The sequence below is a fragment of the Pelophylax lessonae genome (genome assembly GCF_965119305.1).
Source record: "Pelophylax lessonae genome assembly, chromosome: 3".
Classification (NCBI taxonomy): Eukaryota; Metazoa; Chordata; class Amphibia; order Anura; family Ranidae; genus Pelophylax; species Pelophylax lessonae.
Window position 1 is genome coordinate 409025064 of NC_138770.1, and position 20686 is coordinate 409045749.

The 20686-nt window shown below is 40.9% G+C and overlaps 1 protein-coding gene across 2 annotated transcripts in view; it reads left to right on the forward strand.

Annotated features, from left to right (window-relative positions):
- SLC35F1 (solute carrier family 35 member F1) overlaps window positions 1–20686 on the forward strand; it is a 554611-nt gene that overhangs the window by 328659 nt on the left and 205266 nt on the right. For both annotated transcript variants that reach the window (XM_082251908.1, XM_082251907.1), the window contains exon 2: window positions 581–756. In XM_082251908.1, coding sequence (XP_082108034.1) covers window positions 581–756 — 176 coding nt within the window. The remainder of the gene's footprint in view (window positions 1–580; window positions 757–20686) is intronic.

The window sequence follows — 20686 nt, forward strand, 5'->3', positions numbered from 1 at the left end:
AGTCATGTAGCTTGGAGGGGGAGGGGGAGGAGGAGGCTTACGGGGCTGTGTGTTTTTATTGGAAAACACACTGTAGGGAGAATATTGTGAGCCCCTTTTTTTGCCTATAGTTATATAAAACAAATACATTGAAAACAGGTTGGACATGATAACAGAGCAAATACAAATGAATTACTAAAAAGTAATTTTATTGTTGAGCTATTTGAACTCTAACATTCACATTGGTGTTTAATCTCAAACGCTCTTACATAAATATAGATAATATTTTAAGTTTACCTGTCCTCTATCTTTATGTGACCCGATCCTAGTCATTGAAATTTTATTTGAATTTGCATTGGTTAGGCTAGGTTAATTCTCATCTGTATAACAACGAGCAATGTACTAACATTTCATGCAAGCATAAAGGGGTGCTAACTGTATGTATGAACTATGTTTTGAAGTTTAATGGATTCACCTCACGATCTGACCTAACAGAGGAATGAGTTCTGATTTATTAATGTCGATATGATTTATAAATGCACTGCAAATTATGTATGAACTGTCATGGTGTTAACCATCATTTTCTTATGTATTCTCACAGGGAAATGCTGCTGTCTATTGCTCTTGGACAAGTGCTCTCCCTACTTATCTGTGGAATAAGGCTCACAAGCAAATATCTGTCAGAAGATTTTCATGCCAACACACCTCTCTTTCAGAGTTTTCTTAACTACATCCTTCTGTTCCTGGTTTATACAACCACGTTGGCTGTAAGACAAGGTAAGCATTATTATTTGCTAACAGTATAAAGTGTTCACTCTTGCCATGCAAAGGTTTTAGAAACACTTTCTTTTTCTGATTGTTGGTACTTAATATATTGATATATGAACGTGCATTGTGATGAACTGCTTGATAGTGATAGCCATATTACATTTTTTAGGCCATTTATAGATTCAATTTCTACTTTAAAGCTTCAATAAACTCTGAGAATAAAGAAGCCATAATGATTTAGGCACTTCTTGGTTTCTGAGCTAGAACACAGTAGATTACCTTTCTTTGACATAACCATCCAGCACCCAGCTTGGATGCCTCCTTGGGGTTAGGAGCTTAGCTGCCCACATTCTGACTCCAATGTCCACAGTACAATTGCGTGGTCGTGCAACACTGTACCCAATAAAATGTATGCCTTTTTTTTAAACCCCAAATAGAGCTTTCTTTAGATGGTATTTGATCACTTCTGCATTTTTATTTTTTGCGCTATAAAAAAAAAAAACAGTTGTTTACTTCCTGCTATAAAACATATGCATATGCAATAAAACATGCAAAAAAATTTAATTTTTGTATAAATGTAGGCCAATATTTATTCTGCTGCATATTTTTGGAAAAAAGAAAACCTAATAAGCATACATTGATTGGTTTGCACAAAAGTTATAATGTCTACAAACTATGGGGTATATTTATGAAATTTTTATTTATTTATTTATTTTTTTACTAGTCATGGCGGCAATCAGCGACTTATAGCTGGACTGCAATATTACGGCAGCTACTCGGACACTAACTGACACTTTTGACACTTTTTGGGAACCAGGGACACTAATACAGTGATCAGTGCTAAAAATATGCAGTGTCACTGTACTAATGACCGTGTGGGAGGTGCTTTTACTAAGGGAAGACATGGATCCTTGTCCCTGCTTTGCAGAGACATAGGATCCATGCCTTCCCTCCTATCAGAATGGCAGTGTGCGCCCCCTTACCCGGAGGTGCAGAATCATGTATATATATATATATATATATATATATATATATATATATACACAGTGCCTTGCGAAAGTATTCGCCCCTTGAACTTTTCAACCTTTTGCCACATTTCAGGCTTCAAACATAAAGATATAAAACTGTAATTTTTTTTGAAGAATCAACAACAAGTGGGACACAACCATGAAGTGGAACGGAATTTTTTGGATATTTCAAACTTTGTTAACAAATAAAAAACTGAAAAATTGGGCGTGCAAAATTATTCAGCCCCATTTGCTTTCAGTGCCGCAAACTCTCTCCAGAAGTTCAGTGAGGATCTCTGAATGATCCAATGTTGACCTAAATGACTAATCATGATAAATAGAATCCACCTGTGTGTAATCAAGTCTCTGTATAAATGCACCTGCACTGTGATAGTCTAGGCACAGAGAGCATCATAAAGAACAAGGAACACACCAGGCAGGTCTGAGATACTGTTGTGGAGAAGTTTAAGAGCCGGTTCACACTGAGGCGACACGACTTTGGGGGGCGACCTGTGAAGTCGCGTGCACCGCTGTGCACCGCGACTTCGGGGCGACTTGCAGGGACTTCGCATAATGGAAGCCTATGCAAGTCGCTCCGAGGTCGCCCCAAAATAGTACAGGACCCTTTTTCTAAGTCGGAGCGACTTGTGTCGCTCCTATTAGAACGGGTCCTGTACTACTCAATGGACCGCGACCGACCGCGAATTGTCAGGCTGACAAGTCGCCTGACAAGTCGTGGCAGTGTGAATGGGCTCTAAAGCCGGATTTGGATACAAAAAGATTTCCCAAGCTTTAAACATCCCAAGGAGCACTGTGCAAGCGATAATATTGAAATGGAAGGAGTATCAGACCACTGCAAATCTACGAAGACCTGGCCGTCCCTCTAAACTTTCAGCTCATACAAAGAGAAGACTGATCAGAGATGCAGCCAAGAGGCCCATGATCACTCTGGATGAACTGCAGAGATCTACAGCTGAGGTGGGAGACTCTGTCCATAGGACAACAATCAGTCGTATATTGCACAAATCTGGCCTTTATGGAAGAGTGGGAAGAAGAAAGCCATTTCTTAAAGATATCCATAAAAAGTGTCGTTTAAAGTTTGCCACAAGCCACCTGGGAGATACACCAAACATGTGGAAGAAGGTGCTCTGGTCAGATAAAACCAAAGTTGAACTTTTTGGTAACAATGCAAAACGTTATGTTTGGCGTAAAAGCAACACAGCTCATCACCCTGAACACACCATCCCCACTGTCAAACATGGTGGTGGCAGCATCATGGTTTGGGCCTGCTTTTCTTCAGCAGGGACAGGGAAGATGGTTAAAATTGATGGGAAGATGGATGGAGCCAAATACAGGACCATTCTGGAAGAAAACCAGATGGAGTCTGCAAAAGACCTGAGACTGGGACGGAGATTTGTCTTCCAACAAGACAATGATCCAAAACATAAAGCAAAATCTACAATGGAATGGTTCACAAATAAACATATCCAGGTGTTAGAATGGCCAAGTCAAAATCCAGACCTGAATCCAATCGAGAATCTGTGGAAAGAACTGAAAACTGCTGTTCACAAACGTTCTCCATCCAACATCGCAGCAAAAGGTGGCGCTACAAAGTATTAACCTAAGGGGGCTGAATAATTTTGCACGCCCAATTTTTCAGTTTTTTATTTGTTAAAAAAGTTTGAAATATCCAATAAATGTTGTTCCACTTCATGATTGTGTCCCACTTGTTATTGATTCTTCAAAAAAAAAATTACAGTTTTATATCTTTATGTTTGAAGCCTGAAATGTGGCAAAAGGTCAAAAAGTTCAAAGGGGCCGAATACTTTCGCAAGGCACTGTGTATATATATATATATATATATATATATACATATATATATATATATATATATATATATATATATATATATAAGTGATCCTGTAAAACTGCTGTAGGGCGGTCAGCAAGTAGTTAATTAGAAAAGTAACTTTTTTTAGTAAAAAAAAATAAAAATTGTCTGGATTTAAATGTCTTTAGCCCGGCACTCACAGAGATACATTACATTAATTGAAGTTCAGGATACTGTGAGATAGCTAATCATTTCATTGATGCTTTAGGAAACACTATAGAAAAAAAAAAAAACAGAGGTGGATGGACAAATCAGTTGATGAAGCAGCCTAATTCTGATCAGATCTTTATTAGATAGGTTTGCTAATCTCATAGTCAAATTTGTTACACAGCCAAAACAAAAATAGTAAATACTATTCTACTGAGGTGAAGGCCATCTGGTTTAATTTAATAGATTCCCATACCAGATGATTTTGAAGAGACTTTGAAATTCAGTCTTTGGAGTTTTCAAACTCTGAGGTGTAAGTTTTGAGCAAGCATTAAGGAGCAACACAGATACACATAGTTAGGGAGTCCACAAAATATTCAGTGGAACAGCAGAATTTACGGCAAATCCTGCTCACTTCTTGCACCACCAATTTTTTTCTCTTTTTAAAAGCTATGGTGGCTGAAGAACCTGAGTCCTGTAGGCATGTAGGGGCCAGCAAATAAACCACACTGCACAGCTGGGGACCAGGCATCCAACTAACCCAGAAGTGTGTTTATATGCTGAAAAGTCTTCTACTAGCTTATGAACAAAGCAAAAATTGGTGCCTTGGTTTGCAGGACAGGTGAGTACTGTTTTTATTTTAGCAACAGAGTCGATTTAGCTTCTATCTTCAGGTTTGGCCGTGGTAAGAGATCCAAGGAGCACACATACCATACATCAGTAATCAGTAATATCAGTGGGTGGAGATTGGGTCTGTAAGCATATCAAGAGGCTGGGGAGACCTGTGCTCTGTTACATGTGTAATGACATCCCCCCTGTACTACAGCGATGTCCTAGAGGAAGGTGTTGTGTGAACTTGGCCTTCTCATGGCCCAAAAGTAAGACTTTTTGACAAAGATTTGCTGTAAAGACCAAATGCAGAAATCAAATGGTTTTAAAGGGTTAGGCTTGCAAGGCAGAAAAGGAAAACAAAGCTCCTGTGCACCACCCATTATGCAAACAATTGAATCCTTTGTTAAACCTTCATCTTACAAAATTATATATCCTAACTAATACAGTACAGAACACAGGCTGGATATTCATAGACCCCGATCTATAGGCTGTTAACTTCAGGTGATTGGACACACCCCTGGGCATAGTCCTCCAAGCCTATCCCACTCAGTGAGACTTCAGTTTTTTGCCGGTATTCTTAGATGATGGACCCTTATGAAGAGGTTTCTATGCTTACCTAGTTCTTACTTACTCTTATTTTCTTCAATCAGCCCTTCATATGTTCTACTATATCAATATAAGCAGTGCATCTGAGTTGGTGTAACCTTAGTAATACTTTTGGAACTATCTCTAGACCCTACACTGTGGGGATAGCCTGTAATGTATTTGTGTACTGGATCCTGTTTGAGCATTTACCTTGGCAATGAGTGTAGTTAGCTGCAGTGTGCTATACAGGTCTAGGGTCGTTCATTCCTATGGTTCCAAGACCCTGAAGATCCCTCCAAGGGTATGACCCTATGATGGGGAAGCTTAAACTCATACAGGGACCAGTGGAAAGGCAAGACAGGTTAATCCTGTTATGGGACCTTTACTGTAGCCTTAGCAAGTATGAAATCTCCACTACTTGCAGTACACCTGTTAAGTGTCCCCTGAATAGTATTTATTTTTCTGTAAAAACTATCAGGACTTGGCAGTAAAAATTCCACTATTCAAAGCTTAGTTTTATGAGGAGGACTAGGTATTACATCACATCACAGATCACACCATTATCACCACTTCCGCCCAGAGCTCTTATAGAGTATTTGGGCACTTCTTCCTACCCTTTTACTCTTATATTGTACTCAGGCATAAGTTTCAAAACCTCAAAAGAGGGTCCTTCTCATAGACATAGTAGGACTCTATTTTAACACCAATCTCTTCAATGGATTTTAGCTTATCAATGGCATGCAACAAGGGGCCTACATGACCAAATCAGATTTCTCTGCAAGTATATCAGAATTTCTCAGACAATTAGTGCCTTTAATACAGCCATCCCTTTATGTGGCTCAAAAACACCAAGATTCTTCTCCAACCCCATCTTCTCTACCTGAATCAGAAGCAGAACTACCTACTCTAGAAGAGGAAGACATAGAGGACATTGGAGAAGACCTGGAGGTAGTGTTAGAGGATGCAGCAGAAGATTTTTCACCTCCTACACTCCTGTATACCTGATGTTACGGCTTCACACATTATGCTTGCCAATGTAGATATGCTCACTTCTGCTGTGTGCAAAACCCTTGGTATAGTCACATTTGATTATTTTCTTTCTCAACGTTCCTCTCTGGGTACCAGCAGACCTGCAAAGTCTAAAAAGGCATTTCCCATTCCAATTCATGAACAATAAGAATGGGAAATTTATGACAATTGGGGCCTCCTGAAAAGATTTTTATACTTCTAAGAATTCCCAAAAAAGTGTACTGCTCATCCCATTTTCTAAGAGAGGTTTGGCCCTATGAACCAGTACGGGCAGAACATTTTTTCCAAAAGGGGAACCCTTTTATCCTACAAAGCTCTAGAGGCTAAAATGTGTAACTCCTACTTCCCCTTCTGGACATATGTACAGCTAAGAAATTTCTTAGCTTAGGGAGTTCCTCACCTGACTGGATCCGCGCACCCCATTTGAAGTTCTCTGCTCTAGAACCACACCACAACGACATATGGTACCTTTAATGTACACTCTACTCCTTCTAACAAAGACCAGTAGACTTTGTCAAAAGTGGGAAAAACAACCTGATCTCTCCTTCACCGAAGAAAAATGGGATAGAATCTTAACTAATACACACAAAGGCTCAATCAGTATGACAACACAAGAAACGGGTTACAGATTACTAGCCGGCTGGTGTAGGACACCTATACAGATTCACAAATTCTTGCCCACAACTTCTCCCCTATCCTAGGGATGTGGATCGAAACCTGGTTCCTTACTACATGTATGGTGGTCCTGTTCGAAAATGCAAGCCTTTTGCAGAGAGGTACACAAAACCATAGCCAAGATAGCCACCTACAATCTAGATCTCATGGCTGTGCAATATCTACTACACCATTCCTCTCTCCCATAGTCTACATACCACAAGTCACTAGCCTTACACCTCGTGAACGCGGCCAGGCGCTGCATCCCTCTGAAATGGGGCACCTCTACTCCACCAACACTCACAGACTAGTACTAATATATCTGTCAAACAGCAGACATAGAAAAGCTGATTAGCATTCCAAGAGACAACCCTACCAAGATAATTTGCACATAGGCTTGCTGGTTTCACTTTCAAGAATCCTTAACACCGTAACCCATATGTGGGTGGTAGGCTGCAACTCAGATTTCTCAACTAGGCAGGATACATGGGAAATGGAGGGACACTTTACTTGCCCTGCTTTCCATGCTTTCCTACTCTCATGCTTCCTGCTTTACTTCATAACCCCCCTACATACCACCCAACTATATCACACACTTATATTCTCTTTCTAACTTCCCCATACTTCCATTCTTCCCTTCCCTCTTGTCTACTCTTTACCCGCCTTACCTCCACTGATCTTTACTTCCCACCTGAACCCCCTTCTCACCGTTTCTTACCATATTCTTCCTCTCCTTCCATCTCATTTGCCCCCTCTTTCTTTTCTTTCTCTCTTTTTCCTCTCATTTGTTTTTCTCTTTTACGACACCCTTTATCTCTTCTGTTCATACCACCACCACAGTGTCAATAGGACATTACAGTACATCCAGGATCTCTCATTGTTTTTATTTAGTTAAATATATTATAGTTTTGGGAGACCATAGTTAGAATGTTTTCATCTCATTGCTTGACAACTTCATGCTAAGCTTTCTCTAAAGCTTACACGATTTAAGTGTTGATTTTACTTCTCTGATTATGAAGATTTGTATAGGTACATTTGTTGGATGTTTATTCCTCTTGTATGTATATTCTTTACAACATACTACACGGCAATAATTTATGTTCCTTTTTTTGTTCCCTGATATACTGTATACACCATATGTCTTTGTTCCTGTGGTATATTGTTCTCATGTTTAAAATCATAATAAAAATCCTTAAAAAAGAAAAAGTGTACTGATCTCTTAGTAGGCCCTGTTGTCTCTATTTTAAATAAACATCTTCTTGTGCAATCTTTTTATTAACAAAGAAACAAAGCATACATAGCAACATTAGCATTATGTTTACATGAAAAAATGGGTTGTTTATGCAGTACAAATACAAGCACGAAAGTTTGTCGTACATGAAAGAGGCAGTAAGCCCAAAAATACACGTAATATAATGACATTTTTTAAAAATGTAATGAAAACAGTCAATTTAGGGAATCAAAATGTAAAATATTCATGAAAAAACCCAAGCTCAATGCTAGGAGAGTGGAGAAGAATGGAAAAGAAAAGAAAAAAAGGAATGGAAGAGAAGAGGCCAGTGACTTAAACCAGGACAGGGCCACAAATGTGTCACCTGGCTAATACTGAGAGGATCAGGGTTCGAGAAGGAAAGACTCAAAGCCAGGTGGGAGGTCCCCCCAAGGTTGCTAAACTTTGAGGTGTTTAGGAGTCATATCAATAAAAGTGGCCTCGAATTTACTATGTATGGTGGCTTGTGTGAGTCTGCTTTTGATCTCCAAGATACAAAGAGGGTTATATACTGAAACTGCATGGTGCAAAATCTGGTGCAGCCCTGCATACAAACCAATCAGCTTCCAGGTTTTATTGTCAAAGCCTAATTGAACAAGCTGAAGTTAGAATCTGAGTGGCTATCATACATACAGTGCATTGCGAAAGTTTTCGGCCCCCTTGAACTTTTCGACCTTTTGCCACATTTCAGGCTTCAAACATGAAGATATAAAACTGTAGTTTTTTGTGAAGAATCAGCAACAAGTGGGACACAATCATGATGTGGAACAAAATTTATTGGATATTTCAAACTTTTTTAACAAATAAAAAACAAAAAAATTGGGCGTGCAAAATTATTCAGCCCCCTTAAGTTAATACTTTGTAGCGCCACCTTTTGCTGCGATTACAGCTGTAAGTCGCTTGGGGTATGTCTCTATCAGTTTTGCACATCGAGAGACTGAAATTTTTGCCCATTCCTCCTTGCAAAACAGCTCGAGCTCAGTGAGGTTGGATGGAGAGCGTTTGTGAACAGCAGTTTTCAGTTCTTTCCACAGATTCTCGATTGGATTCAGGTCTGAACTTTGACTTGGCCATTCTAACACCTGGATATGTTTATTTTTGAACCATTCCATTGTAGATTTTGCTTTATGTTTTGGATCATTGTCTTGTTGGAAGACAAATCTCCGTCCCAGTCTCAGGTCTTTTGCAGACTCCATCAGGTTTTCTTCCAGAATGGTCCTGTATTTGGCTCCATCCATCTTCCCATCAATTTTAACCATCTTCCCTGTCCCTGCTGAAGAAAAGCAGGCCCAAACCATGATGCTGCCACCACCATGTTTGACAGTGGGGATGGTGTGTTCAGGGTGATGAGCTGTGTTGCTTTTACGCCAAACATAATGTTTTGCATTGTTGCCAAAAAGTTAGATTTTGGTTTCATCTGACCAGAGCACCTTCTTCCACATGTTTGGTGTGTCTCCCAGGTGGCTTGTGGCAAACTTTAAATGACACTTTTTATGGATATCATTAAGAAATGGCTTTCTTCTTGCCACTCTTCCATAAAGGCCAGATTTGTGCAGTATACGACTGATTGTTGTCCTATGGACAGAGTCTCCCACCTCAGCTGTAGATCTCTGCAGTTCATCCAGAGTGATCATGGGCCTCTTTGCTGCATCTCTGATCAGTCTTCTCCTTGTATGAGCTGAAAGTTTAGAGGGACTGCCAGGTCTTCGTAGATTTGCAGTGGTCTGATACTCCTTCCATTTCAATATTATCGCTTGCACAGTGCTCCTTGGGATGTTTAAAGCTTGGGAAATCTTTTTGTATCCAAATCCGGCTTTAAACTTCTCCACAACAGTATCTCGGACCTGCCTGGTGTGTTCCTTGTTCTTCATGATGCTCTCTGCGCTTTAAACGGACCTCTGAGACTATCACAGTGCAGGTGCATTTATATGGAAACTTGATTACACACAGGTGGATTCTATTTATCATCATTAGTCATTTAGGTCAACATTGGATCATTCAGAGATCCTCACTGAACTTCTGGAGAGAGTTTGTTGCACTGAAAGTAAAGGGGTTGAATAATTTTACACACCCAATTTTTCAGTTTTTTATTTGTTAACAAAGTTTGAAATATCCAATAAATTTCGTTTCATTTCATGATTGTGTCCCACTTGTTGTTGATTCTTCACAAAAAATTACAGTTTTATATCTTTATGTTTGAAGCCCGAAATGTGGCAAAAGGTCGAAAAAGTTCAAGGGGGCCGAATACTTTTGCAATGCACTGTAGCTGCACCAGATTCTGAGTACCCCAGTTTTAGTAAATTTCCCCAAAAGTGTCTGAAGTCTTTCAAGCCCTCGCTATGGTTTGTTTGAAGGTTGTCATAACTTGCAAGTAAAGTTTTAGCTGGGCCCTCCTTAAATCAATTAAATAAACATCTTAATGTCCCTATAGAATATGTTCCTTCATTTTTGGATTCTGAAAATTTGAGGCGCTTTTGAAAACTCTCTTTATTTTTGCACATCCAGCTCTTCAACCAGCTATTGCTGCAATGTCTGTTTGTCAAACCACAGCTATATGGAGTAGGGCAATGAACAATTAACAGAATCCTGTCTTCCAGGACTGGGCCCTGGCAGAACACTTATAAACATTGCTTTAGGCTTTAATGACAAGGTTCCACTGGCAGGCTGGAGTGCAGTGCCCAAAGGGCAACATTACAGACCTGCCCTGCATCTTGTTCCTGGTGGGGTCTGGGTACGATACAGCAGGGCAGAGCCGAAGAGTTTAGTGTCACTTTGAATACCTACATCAGCTTTGGTAGAAATTTGAAGTTGCTGTTAAATAAGCAAGAGATAACACTATAAGGAAACATGTAACTTACTGGTTATAGCATATACAAGCAAAGATGCTCCAGGTGAGTAATACGTATTGACCAGGGTGAAGGTGCTAGCACTGCTAGTCTGTAAACCACAGAGAAGAAATAGACCTAGAATCCACCGTACATCTTCAACCTTTGTTAAATATCCTTTAAAACTGGTTACAGCAGCTTGAGCTTGTTGGAGAATGCCAGTACTATTTGGATACTCACAAGATCACTATACAACCCTTCAGTTGAAATGTGCATGCACTATGTTTAAATTAACTATATTGGTGAAATGTTTGTGCACTACTTAGTGTTATGAATAATAGGGGCCTGATATACAGTAAAAGAAATTAAATGAGGTTCCGATGTCTGCCGGTCACTCGCGATCTCCCGCTGGAGAGGGAGAAAGGCAGGCGGCTGATGTAAACAAAGCCGCCTGTCATTCTCCCTGATGTAACAGCAGAGATCATACGATCCTGCTATGTAGGATCGTATGTCTCTGTGGTTACATCAAAAGCCACACCCCTTTACAGTTAGAAGCTCACCCCTAGGGACACACGTAACCCCTTGCGCTCTAATAAAGTTAACCCCTTCCCTGCCAGTGTCATTTTTATAGTAACAGTGCATATTTTTAGCACTGATTACTGTAGTAATGTCATTGGTCCCCCCAAAAGTGTCAAAAATGTCAGTCAAGGGTCCAATCTGTCCGCCGCAAAGTCGCAGTCCCGCAAAAAAAATTGCAGATCGCCGCCAAAAAAAAAAAACAATAAAAAATTACATAAATCTTTCCCGTAGTTAGTAAATGCAATAACTTTTGCGCAAACCAATCAAAATATGCTTATTGTGATTTTTTTCACCAAAAATGTGTAGCAGAAAACAAATTGGCCTAAAATGTTAAAAAATTTTGATTTTTACATTTTTTGGGGGAATTTCATATAAAAAAAATGTGAGAAATATTGTTATTTTTTCGAAATTGTCGCTCTTTTGTTGTTTATAGCACAAAAAGTAAAAATCGCACAGGTGATCAAATACCACCAAAAGAAAGCTCTGTTTGTGGGAAAAAAAGGACGTCAATTTAATTTTGGTACATCGTCGCACAACCGCGCAATTGTCCGTTAAAGTCATGCAGTGCCGAATCGCAAAATAGGCCCTGGTCTTTGAGCAGCCAAATCCTCCGGGGCTTAAGTGGTTAAAGCGTAACTCCACTTTTGTTGAGAAAAAAAAACATTTCCCTCTGGGTGATTTATGTACATTATAAGGATTTTAACAAACTTTGTTGCAGATTCCTACCTTATATTATTCTGAAGAAATCCCTGTTTGTTTCTCTGTGCCTTTGTGCTGAGTCAAATGGAAGAATTTCATAATTATCCATCAGCTGTGGCAGCTGCAGGGCTCTAATGAGGAAAGCTGCTTTTTACTCAGTGACAGAAACAATACCTAAATGGGAGGGATCATGAAGGGGATCTTGCATGTATTTTCTTTACTATTACTAATCTATAGACTTGCAAATCACTAAAAAAGGGATGAGAAATACAGATACTGCTCAGGTATATGTCAATTATAGGGCATAACCCATGTCACTGATGTTAATGCAGCATTTAAGACTTTTACAAATCATATCTCATAAAACACTGGAAAGAAATGCTAAATCCATGGTAATGTGAGGCCGGGCATCTGTTCTAAGCAATACAAGCCGATAAAAGACTGTTCCCCAATTAACTCAGCAGGAGCTTTTTATGGACAGGAATTGTCCCTCTGTTTGATGCTGGCAATAGACTTCACTTCCACTTCAAAACACAAAAGCAGATGAATCGTGCCAAAATGTGTTCTCAGTCATGTCCCTAACTCGAGACTGAGACTGTATGTGTATACTGAATATACTTGCAAAGTTGACTACCTTGAAATCATCCGAGTAAATCAATAGTTATTTAAAAGTATAATTGTATAGAACGTATGAAACCAGCCAGACTCGCTTATCCCCAGTATTCGGCACTAAATCTGTGGCAATGAACTTCTCTTGCTTGCTTCCTAATGGTCTGTTAAATGTAACATATATTTAAAAAAAAAAAAAAAAATATATATATATATATATATATATATATATATATATATATATATATATATATATATAACATTAAAATAGTTTTGTTATATCTGTTCAATAAGTGCAAACATAAGATTGTAGTGCTTACCGTAATAGAGGCCATAGAACGTCCAGGATCATCAGGTGAAAATAAAGGAAAAACCCTGAAAAAAAGAGAAAACAAATGCAGCCACCACATCTATAGGCTGGCAAGCATGGGCGTCTGCAGAACAACTTTTTTCAGGGGGGGGGGGGGGGGCGGGCAACATTTTAAGGTCACCCATGCTCTGACTCTTGAAGGGGAGGGGCTTAGTCATTATACTTATTTTGAGTATTTATTTTTAAAGAGCAAACAGCAGCATGTATTTTTAAAGCATTTGTTAACCTAAAACAAAAAAAAAATTGATCCTGTTTCCTCAAAGCATGTTATGGCACTTTTCCACTGCAAGTACCGGCTCGTACCAGCTCGGCTCTACTCGGCCCTGCTTGGCCCGGTTTGCTTTTCCACTGCTGGTACTGCATGGTATAGTGTCGGAACGGTTCGGTACAGTACGGTATAGGTTTGCTTTTCCACTAAAGTAGTACTAAAGTTAAGTGGGTGGTATAACAACGGGGTGGGTGGGATTCTCTGACCAATCAGTGGCTAGTAGTGACTGCATGCAAAGGATTGTGGGATATGGTACCAGTTTGGTACCTGTTGGAACCACAATCGAGTAGGTACTGTTTTTTCAGAGCCGTACCGTACCGTTCGGTTCCATGCAGTGGAAAAGCAAACCTATACCGTACCGTACCGAACCGTTCCGACCCTATAAGCACAAAAGCGTGCCGAACCGTTACGGTTCTATGCAGTGGAAAAGCGCCATTATACAGCATAGTGCTTTGCTGTGTAATTTGGCCCCTTCTATCACCTAAAATACCTGGCTGATCCTGCCTGGCTATGTCCTTCCCTCTGTAAACTGACCATAGTATACCATGGCTGCTGAACGCTGACACTGTGGTCAGTTTACATGCCTCCATCATCCGCAGCCCTCCTGTCCTCCTCTGTCCTCTCGCCCCCCTCCTCCCTGCCTGTCTGCTGCCATGTCAGTGCCCCTCCTGCTTCTGTAGTTTCATTTAAATTTTAATATCCTGTCTACAGTCTGTTTAATAATCCTGTGTGCCCCTGTATCTGTGTTTTAAAAAAATAAGCCATTCTTTCAAGTTTTAAGAGTGCCGATTGCCGCTCATGTGACCCACTGCCTTTCATCTCCTCTCCTCTCCCCTCCTCTCCTCGTCCCCTCCTGACTGACATCAGGGAGGAATCCTTGGCCCCACCTGCTGCAGGCAGCTCTCAGACGGGGAGAGGAGAGAGCCAACAGGTCACGTGAATGGCTCTCGGCCCTCTGAAAATTGGCAAAGAACGGCTTATTTTTTTAAAACACATACACAGACACACAGGATTAATAAAAAGACCAGACAGGATGGTATAAAGTGGCTCAACAACCACTTGAAAGGGGAAGTTGAGATTCCGGGGGGGGGGGGGCATTTGCCCCCCCTTGCCCCTACCTGCGGACGCCCATGCTGGCAAGAGGTTGCTCTATTCTCTTTTCACAATTTTTTTTTATATTATATATTTTTATAAAATTTTTCAAAACACATACAAAGAAATGGGGAAAGAACCCAAAAAATTCTTCTCTCTTTCATTTCTAACATTTTCAATTATAAAAACATTGCCTCTTCCTCCCTCCCCCCCCCCCCCAACCTCATATGTTCTCCATATTAGCCATCAGTGAATTTCATTAACAATCTTTGGAGAAAATATTCTCCCTCCCTCCTCCATCATATTATAGTGAATTATACCCCTAAGTGATTCCTCCATATTATCAATCATTAAGGGGAGATATCTCCCATCTCAAAAACCTTTCTACACCCCAGTGTCATGATTCCCCTGTATTGAGGGGAAAAGAAAAAAGAGAAAAAAAAAAAAAGGAACCCTAATTTTTCCCTCTTTCCCATTATTGTGAATTACACTCCTATGTGATTATTTCTATTATCAGATATCAAATCATAAGGGGGAGATTATCCCCTAAACCAACCAATACCCTAATTCGTGATACATACAGTGGAAAAAAAAAGGGGGGGGGGGAGGAGGGAGGGAAAGAAAAAAAAAGGAGGAAGAAGAAGAAGGGGAAGGAATTTATACTTATTGCTCAAACAAATACTAGTCTCACAAAACTCCACTCTTCAATGTCTGAGAGCGTCTGTTAATCTATATTTAAACGGATCCTTTAATTACCTCTAATTTCATGTCAAAGTGAAAGAAGAAGAGAAAAAGGAAAAAAAAAGGGGGGGGGGGAGAGAGTTTCCCCTAAGGAGTGACCACCCCCCTAAAGGACCCCCCATTTTATCCTGAGCATGCACCTCAAGTATAAATTATAAGAATATAGACGATACCACCTCCAAGTCCATAGTCTATTTCCAATCATGTTAAATGTCAATTATTTCCTCTGAGTATAGCCTCCAACCCGCCCATATTTCTTGAAAAAGAGACTGCTGACCCCGGGAGACCAGCACCCCCTCTCCGCCTCCATGATCCCATTAACCTCTCGTTTCCCTTCTCCTAGAGTAGGAGTTGTAGACTGCTTCCAGTGTCTGGGAATCAGGCACTTAGCAGCATTCAGCACAAACGGAATAATACTCTGCCTGTATCTCTTTACAGAAGGAATGCGTATCATGGAAGAGGTATTGTAGGGGGGTGTGGTCCAACGGGGCCATGGCCAGTTTCTGTATCCAGGGATGAATATCATCCCAATAGGATTGAATACGTGGGCATTCCCACCAATTATGTAAAAATGAGCCCACCTGGCTGCACCCTCGCCAACAGCTTGGGTCGGCCGTGGGGAACATCTGTGCTAACTTGGCAGGGGTCCTATACCAACGCTATATAAACTTATAAGAAGATTCCTGAACCGTAGTGCTAATAGATGAAACATGAGTTAGTTGCATAATTTTAGTTAATTGCGGAGGGGAGAATGTATTCCCAACTCTCTTTCCCATTCTCTAACATAAAAAGGTATAGTTTCCACAACTGAGTCCAAAACCAGATTGTGCATATGAGATAATAAATGCCGAGATTCCGGGGGTTTAATCACCCATGACTCCAAAGGATAGAGTTGATCAATCGATCGAGAGGGGGCTGGAAGTTTAGTTACAAAATCCATCATTTGTCTATATTGCCACATTAACATTGGGAAATCCCCGAATTGTGCGCGTAGGATATTTAATTAAAGAAGTTTCCCCTCGGGTGCAAATTTTCCACAATATGTTTTCCCATCCTTCCCCCAGGAGCGAAAAAAACAGGGATCTTCCGCTGGTCGAAACCAGGGGAAGCCACCCAGAGGTGCCAGTGGTGATACCCCCGGGGAAAAGACCCCCTTTACATTAAGGCCATCCCAGATACGAAGAGTATTACGCGTAAATGGGGATGTCCATTCTGACAGCCCGCGATCTCCCCTCGGGATCCAGAGGGCACCCGCTAGGTTCCGACCCGCCATAGTTTTCTCCAGGGATACCCAAGATTTATTAATAGCGTCATGTGTCCAGTTTATTATACGAACCAGCGCCATAGCCTTATAATACAAGGCTATGTCAGGTAGTCCAACTCCTCCCTCCCATTTTTGCCTCCTAAGTATATCATATGCTAATCGTAGATGTTTATCATGCCAAACAAATTTCAAAAAGACACGTCGTATGTGATTGAAAACTATTTTTGGTAATTGGATGGGAACTGTACTAAGCAAATAAATTATTCTAGGTAGGACATTCATTTTAATAGCATTAATACGTCCAAACCAGGATATGGCATCCATGATTCTATGTCTGAGGTGATTTGAGTCAACAAATCTCCATAGTTTCGATCATAAAGTACTTTCCCATCTGAGGAAATATGTACCCCCAAATATAAAAGGGAAGCCTCTCGCCATTTAAATCCAAAGGAGTGAAGTAAGGAATCTGCCATATCTTGTGGAGTGTGGATCAACAGTGCCTCTGACTTATCATAATTTATTTTAAAGTTTGATACCTCCCCAAATGCACGCAATTCACGAATCAAAACGGGTAATGAGAGCTGAGGTCGGACTAAATAGAATAATAAGTCATCGGCATAATATGTTCCACCATTCCCACCTTAATTCCATCAACATCCATAGTATCTCTAATCTTCCTCAGGAACAGTTCAAGGGTCAGGGGAAAGAGCAAAGGGGACAGAGGACATCCCTGTCTTGTACCATTAAAAATATCAAAAGTATCTGAAAGAAGACCATTTACCCTGACCCTGGCTCCTGGTTTTGTATAAAACCCTAGTATCCAACCTAGCATCCGATCCCGCAGTCCCAGAGCCTTTAAGACTTCCGACAGGTAGAGCTAGTCCACGCTGTCGAAAGCCTTTTCAGCATCTAACGACAGGATGAGATTCGGGTCCAAGGACGGGCCCTTCTGTGCCCAATGCAGTACATGCAGGGCCCGTATGGTATTATCTCAGGCCTCTCGGTTGGGTATAAAACCGGCCTGGTCCGAATGGATCAAAGCGGCCAAATGATCTTGAAGACGCAACGCCAGAACCTTGGCCTTAATTTTGGTGTCAGTATTAAGAAGCAAAATTGGTCGATAACTGGCACATTGACGAGGATCCTTGCCTTGTTTAGGTAGTACAACTATATGGGCCAGTAATGCCTCTGGAGGAAGAGGATTATCCCTTGTAACAGCATTGAAATATGTACATAAATGAGGTCCTATTGTATTAAACAGGACTTTGTAATATTGGTTCGTAAAACCGTCAGGCCCTGGACTTTTTCCAGAGGGTAACAAAGATACTACCCTCTCCACTTCTTCCACCGTGATGGGAACTTCCAAGTCAGCCAACACCTGGGTTGGTAATTTAGGGAGGCCAGTTTCCTGTATGTAAGTCCAGATCCTAGTCAATCTGTCCACCCCTTTTGAGTTAGTAAGGCTATACAATTTTTCATAGAAGGATTGAAAGGCTTTTGCTATTTGAGGGGAACTAACCACCCTTCCTCCTGGTATATCTAACGTGACGGGCCTCTGTACGCTTCTGCAATATCCGCACCAGCAGCCTACCACACTTGTTACCATGTTCATAATATCTACAGTATATGACTAGAAGCGAAGTCTGTCTCTAGCTCTACGATCTAAACATTGCTTCAATGTTTCCCGAAGAGACTCAAGTTCCAAGGCATCCTCAATACCCAAAGCCCATTTATGTTTTAATTCCAGGGTGTGGATCCTCTCCAATAGGCCCAATACTTCCTGTTTTCTAATCTTTTTTAACCTAGTTCCTTGAGAGATCAGAATCCCCCTTATCACTGCCTTATATCCCTCCCAGATGGCAGATGGTGCAGATGGTGCAACTTCTGAAGATGAGTTCAACTCAAAATAAGCACGAGTCTCCATGGTGACCCTCTCCAACGTAGGGGGATCATCCAGGAGATTCTCATTTAATCGCCATGTCCGTGTTACGTGATAAGCTCCGGGAGGTCTAAAAGTAATAGATACTGGGGCATGATCAGAAAGAGTAATTGACCCAATGGTAGCGGATTCAACAAGGTCCAGGTAAAATTGATCCACCAATAGAATGTCCAACCTAGAATACATATCATGTACCTTGGAATAAAAACTATAATCCTTAATACTTTGATTAAAAAGTCGCCAGCAGTCCATTAAATGCATTGATTTAAGCATTTTCTTAAGATGTCTACGTGCTCTAAAGGATAAGGGGTAATTACCCAAGGAGGAATCCAATTCTGGATCCATGACCACATTGAAACCCCCCCCCCCCCCGTACAACCATGCCCTCCCTAAACCCCACAAACCGCCGCAACGTGGAGGTCAGGAAGGGGGCAGCACCGGTATTAGGTGCACAAAAATTTGCGAAAGTATATAGTTGACCATTGATTGTCCCTTTAAGACACAAAAACCGTCCTTCCGGATCCTGAAGGCAATCCTTCAGGGCAAAGGAACAGTGTTTATGGACCGCAATAGATACCCCCCTTGCTTCAGTGATTGGAGAGACACTATGAAACCATTGGGAAAACATTCTGGTGGAAAACTGGGGGGTGGAGGAGGCAGTAAAATGCGTCTCTTGAAGAAAGAGGATATATAAATGCGAATGCCGCAATTCCTGCCACATCCTCCCCCGTTTGTTAGGGGAACATAATCCTTGTACATTATACGAGGTTACTCTTAAAGAGGTAGCCATAGGAAAATTGACTTAAATAGTGGAAATACCTCATCCCTTTCTTGATAATGAATAGCCCTTGAGGTGCATTGCTCCATACCGAATATGACAACCCTTTCCACTCTCTTGTGAGGTCCACAAAAAAAAAAAAAAGAAAGAAAGGGAGGAGAAAAAAGGCCAGACAACAACAAAAAAAAAGGAGGTAAAAACCACCTCCACTAAAGGAAAATAAGCCTAAGCTTTGCTTTCCTGTAGCCATAACAAAAAAGACTACTCAACCGGCCCCGGGGAAAACCTGCCACCGGTGCCACCTACCAGGAGGTAGTGTCTGAATAGAGGGAGTGATGAGCTCTGCCACCCCAAGCAGAAAATTTCCCCCCCCCCCCGAAAAAATGTCTCTTTTTTTTCTTTTCCCCCCTTCCTTCTTTTCTCCCTTCTTCCCCTAAAAGGGGAAAAAGATTACAAAGTATCATAACTAATAAATTTTAAAGGCATATCCTACAATGTTCAAAAAAGTGGGTTCCCAGCCCATTGAAGCTATGCCTCCACTACCGCGGCCACAAAGCCACACTATTTCTAGCGCAACCCTGTAGTGCGACTTGTTTGCAGCCGCTTCTGGGGTCCCCAGTGCGACCCCCTTCTATGAGGGACAAGACTTTTACAAGTCGCTGTGACTCAAGTCACAGCAGTTAGAACGGGCCTAATTGAAAATAATGGGTTTTGACCTGCTGTGCGACTCGACATGTGTCAAGTTGCACTGCAAGTCGCAATAGTGGAAACTGAGTCCAATAGATTCTAGATTTTTCCCCTTAAGGGAGATTTAACTTATATAACCACCCATAATCATTTAAACAAAACTAACCTCCTACAAGCATTCAATTAACCCCTGGTCTTAAATTATTTCTATGTCTTCCGGGTTTAGTAGGAAGTTATTTTCACCTAAAAAAAAAAAAAAGATAGAGAAGAAAAAGAAAAAAAAACCTCCTCTAATTCCTGCACCCCTTCCCCCATCCCCCCACAGGAATCATTTTATCTGCTTAAACAACTATGATCATGAGGACAGAGTAGACATTCCTACAAATAATTATAACCATGTCATTCCTAAGTAATTTGAGAGTCCCCCTGATGTAGATTCTTTTTATGTTTTTTTGATTTAGCGGGGACCTGCCGCCACCTCTCAGGTCTCTGAGGTATAGGAATAGTACTCTGTATTCGCCAATCAAAAAAATCAGTCAAGGGTATATCCAAAATCTCACAAAAATGTTTCAAATCATCCTTATTCCGCAAGACAGTAGTCTTGCCATTTCTAGTTGCTGACAAACGAAAAGGAAACCCCCATCTATATACCACTTTTTCTGAGCGAAGAGTCTCCAATAGGGGGCGCAAAGAGCGTCGTTGCATAAGTGTTCTGCGGGAAAGATCTGGAAACAAAGTAAGCTGTACTCCATCAAAATCGATGGTCGATAAAAATATTGCAGCTTTCATGATATCATCCTTTAAGGAGTACCTATGCAGCTTACATACCCCATCCCTGGGCCTTTCTCCCTCTTGAGGTTGAGGATATAAAGCCCTATGAACTCGATCAATTT